Source organism: Falco cherrug, chromosome 7, assembly GCF_023634085.1.
Source record: "Falco cherrug isolate bFalChe1 chromosome 7, bFalChe1.pri, whole genome shotgun sequence".
In the NCBI taxonomy this organism is placed as follows: domain Eukaryota; kingdom Metazoa; phylum Chordata; class Aves; order Falconiformes; family Falconidae; genus Falco; species Falco cherrug.
The window spans coordinates 40,229,156-40,242,305 of record NC_073703.1 but is presented as its reverse complement, the minus strand read 5'-3'; the positions used below and the strand labels follow the sequence as shown (position 1 = coordinate 40,242,305).

Here is a 13,150-nt window from a genome sequence, read left to right as displayed (position 1 = left end):
ATACCGCGTTGTTTTGGCCTTCCTAAACTAAACAGATTTAAAAAAGCATAATCTAAGATTTTAAAGCTCTCTTAGTACTCTAATGATGCTTCCTTTAAGTGACCTGCACATTAACAATACCAATAAAACAATCAGTCAAGCAATTCTTGCTACCGCCAGCTTTTTCCTCTTAAAGTTGTTATTAGACTTTCCTGTAAGTCTCCTAAACATAAAATTGCAACTCTTCACATAGAAGGAGAGTAGAATGTTGAACTTGTTGCTGGTTTTTTGTACCTAATGGTAGTCAGTTGCTGTAACTGAGATTGAATACTTTGAGGATACATTTCAGGGAAGTATTCTTCAGCCTGCAACTTGGCAGCTTTTGATATTGTATGTTCTTAATGAAAAGATTTAAATGACAGTTTTGACACCAGAAAGTTGCCCGTTGCCTAGCCAGGGTAGGTATTTTCTCCCTCAGTGTATAGTTTACCTGTGTGGCCATACATGAGAATGGTAACACTTTTAATTGTGTTGGATGTGATTTACTTTCAGTGGAGGCAAAACAAAGGAAGTGGAACATGGAATTTAACAATTTAGGCTGTATTTCAAAATTCCTGTTTCTTTGTGTTAGCTTAATCTGAGAGCAATACGAGTTTGCTTGTATTTGTGAATAACTACACCACTGTTATATACTCGGGTATATCTAAATAACATGCTTTGTTACTATAGCTGTTTTATGTTAACTGCTTTTTTAATGAACAGGAAATCTTGTATTGATACTAAGTGTAAATCTGTTTGTAATACATTCCAGACGACAATGTAAATATTAAGTGATGCATCTCCTAAGTAGTAATGTGTCAGAGGAGGGTGTTTCTTCTCCACTGACTGTTTTAAATTCTAATCAGTCTCTAAATTCTTTGTATTAATTGTGGGTTTGGTGTACATTGGTATTACTTGGAAGTTAATGAAAGCAGTATCTATAAGCCCACAAAACCAAAGACATTTGAAATAAACTGTTACTATATTTAGCGATTGTATTTTCATCTTTATCTTATGTTTTTGAACATCGTTGGTTCAGACAAATCTGTACCTGAATTGCGAATGTGAAAATGTAAATGCTTGTAGTGACAGAATAGTGGTTTATTTACATGTAAAAGGATTAATCGTCCATTAATGTTTTGCATTTTTAAATGCTTCTACTTCCAGGTTGTTTTTTTCTGAAAACATGCTTAAATTTACCTGCATTTAAGGCATGCATACTTGCTTCGTTTGTGGTGGAAGCTCATTGCTGTTAAAACATCTCTTGTTTTTTCTTCACAAATGTAACAGCTAACATTTTGCATAACTGAAATATTACATCATTTGAATCTTCATTGATTTTTAAGCCTTTAAGACTAATGTAATTGTCTTTTTGTCTTGTGGATTGCAGCATTCAACAGAAGGAATCCGGTTGACAGCTCTGAATGACAGCAGCCTAGACTTGTCTATGGACAGTGATAACAGCACGTCTGTGCCTTCGCCTACTAGTGCTATGAAGACGAGTCCATTGAACAGTTCTGGAAGTTCTCAGGGGTAATGAAGACTTTCAGTCTTGTGGCTGCTCTCTGTTCCTGAATTACTTGCATTTAAAAGCATAGCAGCTACTGCATCTATGAGATACTACGGTTATCAAGGTGTGACTGTTCCAAACTGGAACTTGCAGACACTCTTTATTTCCAGTTTGAGCACTAGAGCAGGGCTAAATTTGGGGGATAGGGAGCATGGCATTGGACTTCAGATAAGGAATTATAAAGTTGGGTAGAAATCCTTAGAACAACAAGGTGATATAAAAACTTGGGGACACTGCAGTAGGAGGCTGTGAGAGGTAGTAAGCAGGAAATTGAAGTGTGAGAATAAGGGTTGTGTGAGTTTTGGTCAAAATGAGAGACAGTACAGGAGTTTAGGCTTTCTGTCTGGGAAATCAGTAGTGCTACTCCTATTACTGATGATATCCATGCAAATTAAGCTTATGAACATAATTTTCTATTGTATTTTCAAAGTGTACATATTAATGTTTATCTTAAGCCTGTCTTTCTGTATGGTCTTTTCATAGAATCACAGAATGGTTTGGGTTGGAAATGACCTTAAAGATCACCAAGTTCCAACCCCCGCCATGGGCAGGGACACCTTCCACCAGACCCAGTTGCTCAAAGCCACATCTGACCTGGCCTATCTAAATTTGTTTGCCCAAGTAAATGGGATTCTGCTCTTTCTTCTTTCAAGAGTCCCGTGTTTGTCTGTTTGATGCAGAGACAAGTTAACATCAGTTGCCTACAATTGTGCAGGATTAGATGTATATTACAGGATGTTGTATAGGATAAAATACTTAAGTTCACTAAACTTATTCCTTTTGACAAGTATTCTTTAAGTTGGTCTTCTGTGGTAAATGATTTCCAATAGTTGATGCCGCTAACCGTGATATTAAAACAAGTCTATGATATCTAGGAAGTCACACTTGTAGTGGAAATTGCCCCATTATGATTTTTGGGCATAGTCATAACGGTGTGTGTAAATGGAAAACAAACTTTCTATTCTATTTTGGTCCTTCTGTACTGGTTTTGTTCCGTTCTTCAGGGAAGTAGTTGCTGCATTTTCCCCTGCACCTTATTTGGGCAGACATTGCTTCAATTGTTGCCCTTTTTTAATGCAACTCCTTACTGGTCTAAAAAACTGTCTCTGAAGTGATTCAGATGAAATATTTGAAATAGCTTCCATTGCTCAAGTTTGACAGTAGATTACCAATGCTCATTTCTGTCTTCCTGCTGTGACATAGTATTGTAAGTTCTGCTCTGTAATGTAGGTAAAATCTATCATCTATGGTTACTGGCCATGCATGTGATGTGATGAAAGGCGGGACATACAGCACCATAGCTTTACTAATGTTCAGCATTTCGTCATTTTTCCCTTTTAGCAGAAGCAGTCCTGCGCCAGCTGTAACAGCAGCATCTGTGACCAACATACAGGCTTCTGAAGTCACTGTGCCACAAATAAATTCCAGTGAAAGCTCAGGGGGTAAGGAAAGTGGCACAGTATATTGTTTCTATTGATTTTGTTTGTTTGGTTTTTGTGATGTCTGTGAAACAGTTTTTCTTCCAGTTTGAGGTCTTTACTTAACACATGCTCTAACATGTTCTCCTTGATGTACAGATTTAACTAATTTCTTTAGGACTCAAGAAACCATGGCAGAATACTTTGTGCCGTGATGTTTGTTTATTCTTTTACTCTTAGAGATTTATATTTTACATTCACAATAGCCATAGTTTTCCAGTGGCTTTATGTAGGTCTGTAGTTCAGTTGATCAAATAAGGAAAAACTATCTAAAGATGGAAGAGCAATTTTTGTATTTATCCTAATCCATTTTGTAGTTAAACCCAAGAGCTGATTCTGTACTGTCTGTGATCTGTGCTTCCATGTTACTGTTCGTGTTGTTCATGAAATTGTTTCTAATAATGAAAAAGACTCAGGTGTCAATAAGGAGCATGTGTTCTGCTTACATCTTTTCAGATATGTCCTACTGTGTGTGCTGACGTTACCCTCCATATTTTCTACAATAAAAGCTACGCTTCACTTAATACTTAAGAAAAATTGACTTTTTAGTGCAAGAACAAAAGCACCTGGTGAAAATACTCACTTGGCAGTGTCAGCTGCTGCTCTTTTTGATGGCACTTTAGCTGTATACAAGGAGCAAGTCAGAAACAGATTGAAAAGGGGACCAACTGGTTAGCCTTTCAAGATGAGAGCTCTATTATTTCACTCCTTCACATGTGGCACGGTGGAGTCTTTAACTGTTCTCTGATTTTTATTGTAAGTCACAGATGCATCAATGTGAGTGAGTTAGTCCATGAGCACTAAATGGAGCTTAAATGGAATGACTGTTTTTTGGATTTGTAGACATATCAGAAGTTGTTCATTCTTGTATTTTAGTTAATCAAAAAGCAGTCACCTGATAGTTATTAATGAAAAAAGTTCCTCAATGTAATTTTTCTTATCCTGGAGCATCTCCCTATGTGTGCTTGTTGGTTTGAGGTAGGCAATTGATGAGGTAGAGCTTTTTCAAATGGAGCATTTTTCCAAAAGATGTTTGGAATGTCAGATCTTTTTTTGATGCTCTGTGATGACTTCATATCTGTCATTGTGTACTCTGAGCCTGAGAAGTGGTAAATTTCATGTTTGAGTGACAAAAGTGGTATCAAATTGGTCTTGAATTTTATTTCAGGCAGTCTTTGGCAATGCATTTATATGGCTGAGTACAGAAACAGTAAAACTTCTTTTGGGTACCAAAAATAATAGCTGTATTAGCACAGAGCTTTGTCTGGGTTAGTGTACCTAGCTGTTAAGCAGGGTTATTTAGACCAGGCAGTGTCACTGACATGGCTACCCTGTATCTGGTACAGGAATTCTCTCTTGGAACAAGCCTGAAACTAAACTGCGCTGTGTCATTCCAAACATGATGCTTATAACACTAACTGTACCACTGCTGTCATGCCTGCTTGGTTTCTGTGGGTTTGAGTAGAGACCAAAAATACCAGTGAGTGAACTGAAATGGTGGTGTCATCTCATCTTGTTGAAGCTTTTTTATTTATTTATCCACAGGTACTTCAAATGAAAGCATTCCTCAAACTGCCACACAACCAGCCATTTCTCCACCACCAAAGCCTACCATCTCTAGAATTGTTTCCTCAGCATATCTATTAAATCCATCACCAAGAACTTCAGGAAATGTTGCAACAAAAATGCCTAGCCCTGTCACAGCAGTGAAAAGGACATCTTCTCCCCATAAAGAAGAGTCTCCCAAGAAAATGAAAATCGAAGAGGTATTTTGGATTTTGGGGTCATACATAGCAATGTCCAAAACTTTGAATATTCATTTCAGCTGCAGAGTGCTGATTCTTGTGTTTAAATATTTTGTTAAACGGGGTGTATATTTCCTATTCTGATTGCATTGCTGCTTTATGTATTCAGCTTGCTTAGGTGTTAGTGTTTTTTTTCTTAGGCTGATGTTTGTCACGTGACACACGTGCTGCATTTCTGAGAATTCTCAGACATGCTTAGATTCTAAATTCTTGTCTTAAAAGCAGGTTTTTTTGTTTGAGTACAACATGTTAAGTCTCAGAAGTAATTCTGTTTTCAAAACCGCTTTATGACCTTATTTTCTTGTTGATTTTTTAAAAAATGTTTTTATGATTTTTTAATAGTTTCTGGGTTTGTTTTCATTTTCAGCAGGATGAAATGAGTGAAGATACTAGCTGTATAGATTTGAATGAGCATGAAAAAATGGAAACTAAGGTATCTATGCCTACACCATAGAATTTTGTGTATATTAATCAGGACTCTTCCTTGTGAAAATTACTGTGTTTGCCTCTAGGAATGACTGAGAGTGTTCATAGATACAATATAGACTCTCCAGTAAAGATAGCAAAATGATACATAATTTTATCAATGTATATGTCAAGATTAATGAATTGCAGTACATTATCTGTTGCCAGGCTAAGCTGAGCCTGAGTCCATGGTCGCATAGGACAGCGATTTCTTTGCTGGTCATTCACACAGTGTTATGCATGGCAAAAAAAATTAATGATGATATTTATATTGCATCAGATCAGGCATGTGTCTATATGCCTTGCTTTGCCGGCATGCCAAACTTGATGTATATTACTTAAAGAACAGTTGTCCTATGTATTCCATTGGGATTTTTTCATGTTGGGCTGAGAATCCTGAAGCCAGGTGCTACCTTGTTCACTGTTGAGGTAAAACAAAGTTTCAAATGATGGTAAATAAATACTTTCTGATAGTGAAATTATTCTATGAAATTGCAGCATACCTTTTGGGGACTTCCAAAGATTCAAGCATGCCTCTCCTGTATCTTGTAATTTAGCAGACAATTTTTCTGCTTACTGATTGGCCAGAAAGGGTGACAGTCTATCTTAAGCCATATGATAGCAGCTCTCCACTTGGGTGCATACAGTTTTTGTAGGGCGTGTTCTGTTGTCTTTGGAATCTCTGGAAAACATATCAAGAAATTAAAATAGCTAATAAAATGCTTGAAGTGCTTTGGTTTATAGTTTACACACCCGTAAGTGAGGAATTGTATCTTGTTATGTAGTCACATTGAAATCTCTTTGAATTCAAGACAGGTGAAGTCAGAAATGCAAGTAAGCATTTAATTCTAATGTTGAAAATAGATCCTCTGGGTGCAGATCATTGTAAAAGACAAAGGTACTCCTGTTAGCTTTTATTGTTAGTCTCCTCTAAATCTTATATCCTTAATAGGCACAGAAGGAAATGGTGGAATGAGCTTTAACATAAACATAAGTATTTTTCCATTGAAATGAATGCCTTTTTGTTAGGGTATGGTTTACTAAATGATAGTTTTAACTAACAGGCTGTCTTCATTAAAATGAATGTGCTACTACCCTGCTTTAGCTGTGCAGTCCCACTGTTGTACCTGAAAAACTGGCTTTGATGTTAAATCTGTTCATCCACAAAGCTGATTCAACAACCTGTTGAAGTAGTAGGAAAACTTTTTCTGCTGGAATGGTGAAAGCAGTGGAAAAGCAGTTGAATTTGCAACAAATTCAATAGCTTTTCACATGGTCTTTCTTGATACTATACTTTTTGTCTTTCGTGAGTTGAATGACATGTAATGTTTTCATATAGGATTCTGTATAAAAGGTGTTAAGTGGTTAAACAAGTGACAGTTGAGAAGTGATTTAGCTTGTATTGATGTCAGATTTCTAATCAGCAAAACATAATACAGAAATCCCACACTAGAGAACAAAAGGATGGGTATCAACGCAGCAAGTACCAATATTTGCCTCTTTTCTTTTGCTGTATATGCTTAACTTAAAGGCATTCGGTTTAATGGAGTTCGATATTGCTTTTATAATTGGAAGTGGTATAACTGTGTCGATGTTTTTGTGTCTTTAGGAGCAACTTGAGACAGAAGTGAATGTTAATTCTCAAACAGAAACTCTTCAGACAACTTCTCTGCAAGCTCCTCAGGTACTGTTTTTGAGAACACCTCCATGCGTGTGTGCTAATCTGTGGTGAAAACACTGACATTAAAATGAGTCCAGACATTAAAAATAAATGTGTATTTTTTTAATATAAATCCATTGTGTGGAAAGCTGCTTGTTGTTACTGTTGCAATTTTTGTGTTTTAGATGGTCATTGATCTTATTGAATGTGCATTGTAGCTAAACATGTATGGCTTGCCATACAAACTGACCGAAGCTGGATTCGCTCTTCTGAATTGTGCCTTCAAAGTAAGGGGCTCAGTTTATTCCTTTGTGCTTTGCACATCACAGAATAATCCTTTCTAACAAGGAAACAAATGCTTTAAATAGCTGCTGCTCAAAGATACCCTGGTAGAGGTTGAGAATGTCTGAACTGTAACCAGATTCTGCTGTTTGGTGTGACAGAGAGATAAATTGTAATCTTATAATTTCTTAGCCAGCTGTGTTGCTTCCCTGAAGGTATTAGACGTGTGAGGAGCATTGGAAAAATAGACAAAGTTAATTTTCTGGCATTCACTCAAATTTTTGTTCCTAATACTGTAACAACTTGTAGAGAACACATCTTTGTCCTTACTAGCATTTTTAAGTTACTCTTCATGCTCTACTGATTAAAGTTTCACTATCACAAAGTATTTTATGCACACTTCACTCATTAAATGTGTAGTAAATGTATTGATTGAAAATGGAGATATATTACAATAGTATTAATAGTATTTGTTATCAGACTTTTTGAGCTATACGAGCAGTATGAATAAAGGTAACAAAATTGTTTGGCCAAAACTCCAGATGTTACTTCGGCACTCTAAACTGCTTCAGGGAAAATTTTAGATCATTTAGTACACTAAGTTCATTTTACCTTTTGTTGAGGGAGGATTATATGAAGCTTTGTAGCTTTTACAAAATTATGTAGTTGTTACTTTAGGAAAAGTAATCTGGAAACTGCAGAAGAATGGTGGGCCTCTTCTGTCATTTTTCAGTATTCTGGCAGGCTTTGTTTAAAACACTGCTCGGGTTGTAGAAAATAGAAACATGTTAAACGGCAGGTCAGCACCAAGCAGAGTGGGCTGCTGGGGGCAGGGGGGAGGCAGGCAGGCAGAGCTTTTGTGCCCTGAGTCCTTCTTGCACTGTGCTTTGCTACTGTCAGTCAGTGCTAACTCAATTGACTTTTTAATAAAACAACAATTAAGAGCAGTCATTTTAATGCAGCTTTTCCCATGTATCAAATGTACCTTATATTAATTTTGAATGCTTATAACACAAGAAAACATTTGATGATGAATCATGGGAAGTAATGCATAATAACTGGGTTACTGGGATAGCAAATAATCTGGTGCAGGAGAAAAGAAGCCCTTCGAAGTTTAAAACGCACATGCACCCACCCCGCACCCCCCACCCCCCCCCCCCCCCACCAAAAACCAACTCAACCCAACAATAAAGGCTTGTTAAGCCTGTGAGAAATTAATGAATCGCACTGAATCTTGAGTATTCCTTTTCTGTGCTTTCCTTTATTTGGCTTCAGATACAATTTTACTGAATGGGATTTAAGTCTTTTAAGTGGGCACTGTTTCAGAGTTTGTCTTACCTTTTCCATATAAATCTAAACCAATATCAAAAGTTGAAAATTTGTCTGTACAGAGCTTTTAAACAGTCTGAAATGTGAATGTGTGAAGACACATACTTTGCACTGGGGACAGTTTATCATCCTTCATCTGTAAGGGGCTGAGGCTTAACACTGAACTGTTCAAAGGAATTTCGAAATACTAAACATCTAGGTCAGGTAGTAGATGTCACTGATCAAGCACCCTTATTATATGAATATTATGTTTTATTGTATTACAGGTTACCAGTAGGCTCAGCTTTATCTGCAGATTTATCTTCCTAATTTCTTTCAGTTGTTGAAAAAGGAAATGTACATCATGAAAGACTCTTGTACAAATTTTTCTTAATGACTGTGTAGGCAAAGGAAATACCTGCTTCTATATTTATAATTATCCTTATCTTGGTGTATTCCTAAAAACTCTTTTAAAGATCTTGGTTTTGAAAGTTAGTGCCATTACTATAATATTTTTCTTCTGATATTTACAAAGTTAAAATACAACCAAACTTCTTCTTTTCTTTTCAGAAAACACCCAGTACAGACCTTTCAGATATCCCTGCTCTCCCTGCAAATCCTATTCCTGTTATCAAGAATTCAATAAAATTGAGATTGAACCGGTAAAAACAACCTCAGGGGTCCATAAACAGTATCTGCCAACTCAACCTGTTGTCTTCTAATGCTAGAAAAAAAAAGGAGAACGGAGGGTGCAAGACTAGAACATAATTGCAAATGGATTTAGGTATATTTTGTGCACTTCCCTTTCTGGGCTAAAATCACCACTTGATTGGAAGTCCAGGTTAGTATGTGAAGCCAGGAGTACAATTAATGTGTTAGCAACAGTTGCATTAAATATTTCGAAGGATTACTGCCTTTAAAAACATGAACACTATTTGTAGCCATATTTGACATTCTGATTGAATTTCTTTGCATTGTTTCAAAATTGAGATAAAACTGGCATAAGAATCCCTTAAATGCACTTTTATGTACTTTTTTTATTGGAGTATGACTAATTTTAGATTGTCAGCTGATACATTTTCGTTTTATTGAAGGATCTCTTCAATAGTAGTAATCTGCAAATTGGGTGATGTTCTATGATGTACTATACATTGAAACCAAAGTGTATAGCATATCTAGTTCAACTGCCATCAAGCAGCAGTAAAACTTTAAAGTGAAATGTCAGATCTTGAGGTTATATGACAAGTTTGAGGAAGTAATTGGGAAGTTTTGGTGTTGATGGGACATGATTAAGATGTGGTCTACTTTTTATTTATAGGATTGTTTTAAGGTGCATACAGATCAGCAGTCAAACAGCAAATAAACTTTCCTTTGAGCTAATCAAACTCCTTATTCCCTTTTTGATCCCTTTACTTCTTGGGAAAGGCTTTGCATTTTATGTTGGTGGGGGGGTTGGTGGGGGGTTTTTTTTTTGGTGTTTTTTTCCAGCTTGTATGCACCATATAGGACAATAGTTATTTACACAAAATAAAAACAAGCTATGTACTCATTTGGATTTCCCCCTGCCACTTATCTAATTGTAATACCTTCTGGCCTGTAGGCACAAATTCAGAATTTTGTCCCATGACTAAAGTGTTTAAGTAAATATTGCGTGCCTGTGAAATAAAACACCTGTCTTGATGGCCTTTGAATTGCTAAATATGAGATGATTTTTGTACACTCCATAAAAGTCCTGTATGCATTTAAAAGCTTCAAATTTTAAATAAAGGCAAAAAGATTTTTCCCTAAGTATTTTAACCTTTTTATTTTTAGATGGCTCATCAGAAATAGTTTTACATACTGAACAACACTGAATTTTTAAAAATCATATTTCTAGTAAGCACTTGACATCTAGTAAGCTCTTTTACTCTTATTTTTTGTTCTTGTAGTCCTATCAAAAAAGTAACAACTTTTTCTTTTGAAAGAACTGAATCTCTTGTGGCAAAGGACATCAGTATTTGAGGAACATGAGGAATACCAACAGTAATACCAGATGTAGATAAGAAACTTCATGTTACTATTACTTAAGTCTGAAATATGTGGGATGTCAAATCATACTTCCCATACTTTGATTAGCATGTTTTATGAACTCCCTTCTCCCGTTGTGCTCCATCCTATTACACGTGCATCTTTCATGTTAAAATTAAATTACTTACACTCTTCCCCTTATCCTTCTAAATTAATTCTCCAAAGTCAGAGTGTAGCTTATCTTTTACTTAGGCTGTGCAGTAACTGAAGGGTTTTTTTTTTGCCATTTGTCTAAGATGTCTAGTATACAATATTTCTTTTCCTTGCCCTGTGCAGCCTGCTGTCGTCCACCCCCCAAAGAAGGTTATATTAACAGTTGAAGTGTACAAGGTGTCTGTGTATTTTGTGTAGCTATGGAGTTTAGATCGAAATTGCCAGGCACAAATTTAGTCTTGTCATTTTGTTTACACATCAGAAAATCTTTTTCATTTTATTAAACGTTTCATGTAACTGCACCCAAGTTTTGCCAAGCTGGAAACTTGGAACTTTTCTGTATAGTGACTTTTTAATTCTAGTTTTCATAACCTGGAGATCAGACTGTTGCTTTCGCATGATGTACGTAGTGTCTCATGACTGGAGTTTGCTTTGTTTTATAGTATCTGTACTCCTTGTATTTTTCAAGAGCTATTTTGTAAACAGATGATGTATTTCTCCATTGAAAACACAATAAAAAACAGCACAATCCCATAGTTGTCTGATTTTTCTGAATGCATAAAATGGATTTTACTCTCTTAATTCATGCTTGGCTCTTAAATTTTCTGTGAAGACAAAATATGATGTGGCCTAAAAGACGTGAATGTTCTCTACATAAGCATCATGATGGATATAGGAAGTGGAAGTAGCATTCAGGGAGGATGTTGAGTTCTAGTCTGTTAAAGGGAAAGGTTGTGGATTGTGCAGTGACTTGGCAGGGGCAGAGTGTATTGCCAGAAAAAAAACAAATCCATTTTAAGAGCATCCATTCCTTGTTTCCTGATCAGGAGTCTATCTCAAAGTCTTGAATTCTTAAAAGCTGATGAAACTAGAAGAAATGTGTGCATAAACAATTTGGGGCTGTACTATTTTCTTGAAAGTTGGAATTCCATTTTTTGAAAACTTTCAGCTGTAACAGTTTTGGCATCTTACACTTGCTTTTCTTGCAAGTGACTATTTCTTGTGTCAGCAGATGGCACTATTTCTCTTCTTGTCATAGTTTAAGCTTGCCCTGAAATAAAAAGTAAAAATTACAAGTAACTGTGCATCATTGATCTTTGTATCAGCATGAACCCAATCCTCCAAATGCTTGATGTGAGTAACTTTAATAAGTAGTCTCCTTTTGACTAAAATTTCTTTAACTGCTAAAACCACTGATGATTACGGTCTTCATATTATAATTACCCTGCCTAAAACAATAAACCTTTGTGTTGTATATATTTTTCACAGCATGCAATTGCATGTCTTGTCTAGAAAAGATTCATCATCTTTATATCTTGCCCACCCCGTCTCCCTTTCATCACAGCTGATGTTATTTATGGCTTTAATTCCTCTTTTATTTTCGCTGACCAATAAAAATCTGCTAGTAGATACACAAATTTCTGTTCAGTGCTTCTCAATCTACTGGCAATAGGCTTGTTTTTCCAAGTTACCAGTCATGAACCTCCAGAAGTAAGTTCATGGACTCAAAAGGATCTGCAAACAAGAAGCTGAAAATTACTGTTGTAGCCAAAATAATTAACACTAATAAGCCATGGTTCTAACAGATGGCTTTAGATGTACTGATTTGAATCAGACATTTGAGTTGATGAGTTCTCGCTAAAGTTGTGCTTCCTTGCTGTAGGTAGTATGTGTGCATGCCATTTCTTGGTTTCTTTCTTTTTTCTTAACTGCAAAATCTTTACACTTGTAGCTACAAGTAGTAGTAGGTAGCAACAAATACCAGTTGATAGTAAATTTACCTTAAACAACCGATTTTAATCGAACAATAAAAGTTAAAACTCAGTTCTTCAGTTTGTAGAATAGCAAAAAATAATTCAGTAATTACTGAGCCAGAATCTGTACTGAAATGAATGCTGTGATAGCTACTGAGGAAGTAAATGCGTTTATTTTCTCATATTACGTATTTTTTTGGAAGTTGGGTGCATTTGTACAGAAGGCATTTGACGTTTTGAAGTGCATCATTTATGTAACTATAAACACACCAGTTACATAGCTTTGCTGTGCTTAGTCTCTCTTTGACATCGTTGTGGCTGAGCCATACTTACCAAAATTTTGTCGCGTAAAAATGCACAGGTCTTAATAGTGCACTCACAAATATCTGTATGCACGTAGATTAGCCAAGTACTGGGTAGAGTCACTTTTTCAAAGATCCAGTGTTTGTATTAGGAAAACATCAGCAGTAAACCATTTTTAATTTACTTTAATAATCTTGGTAAAATTAAGGATCTGTTCCATAGAAACAAACCATCTTGGATTTGTTGATAGAGGCAGATGCAGTTTGATACGCCTACAAAGTTCAAAC

General features: G+C 36.0%; 1 protein-coding gene across 3 annotated transcripts in view; it reads left to right on the top strand.

Moving 5' to 3' along the window:
* PAPOLA (poly(A) polymerase alpha) overlaps window positions 1-11,340 on the top strand; it is a 44,653-nt gene extending 33,313 nt beyond the window's left edge. Inside the window, exons 17-22 of one of the 3 annotated variants that reach the window (XM_055715294.1) lie at window positions 1,409-1,551; window positions 2,933-3,030; window positions 4,612-4,832; window positions 5,239-5,304; window positions 6,946-7,020; window positions 9,157-11,340. In XM_055715294.1, coding sequence (XP_055571269.1) covers window positions 1,409-1,551; window positions 2,933-3,030; window positions 4,612-4,832; window positions 5,239-5,304; window positions 6,946-7,020; window positions 9,157-9,252 — 699 coding nt within the window. In that variant the 3' untranslated portion in view covers window positions 9,253-11,340. Of the gene's footprint in view, window positions 1-1,408; window positions 1,552-2,929; window positions 3,031-4,611; window positions 4,833-5,238; window positions 5,305-6,945; window positions 7,021-7,181; window positions 8,439-9,156 lie in introns of those variants that run through there. The other 2 variants (XM_055715293.1, XM_055715295.1) reach the window with 2 other exon arrangements.
* Window positions 11,341-13,150: the final 1,810 nt, after the last annotated feature.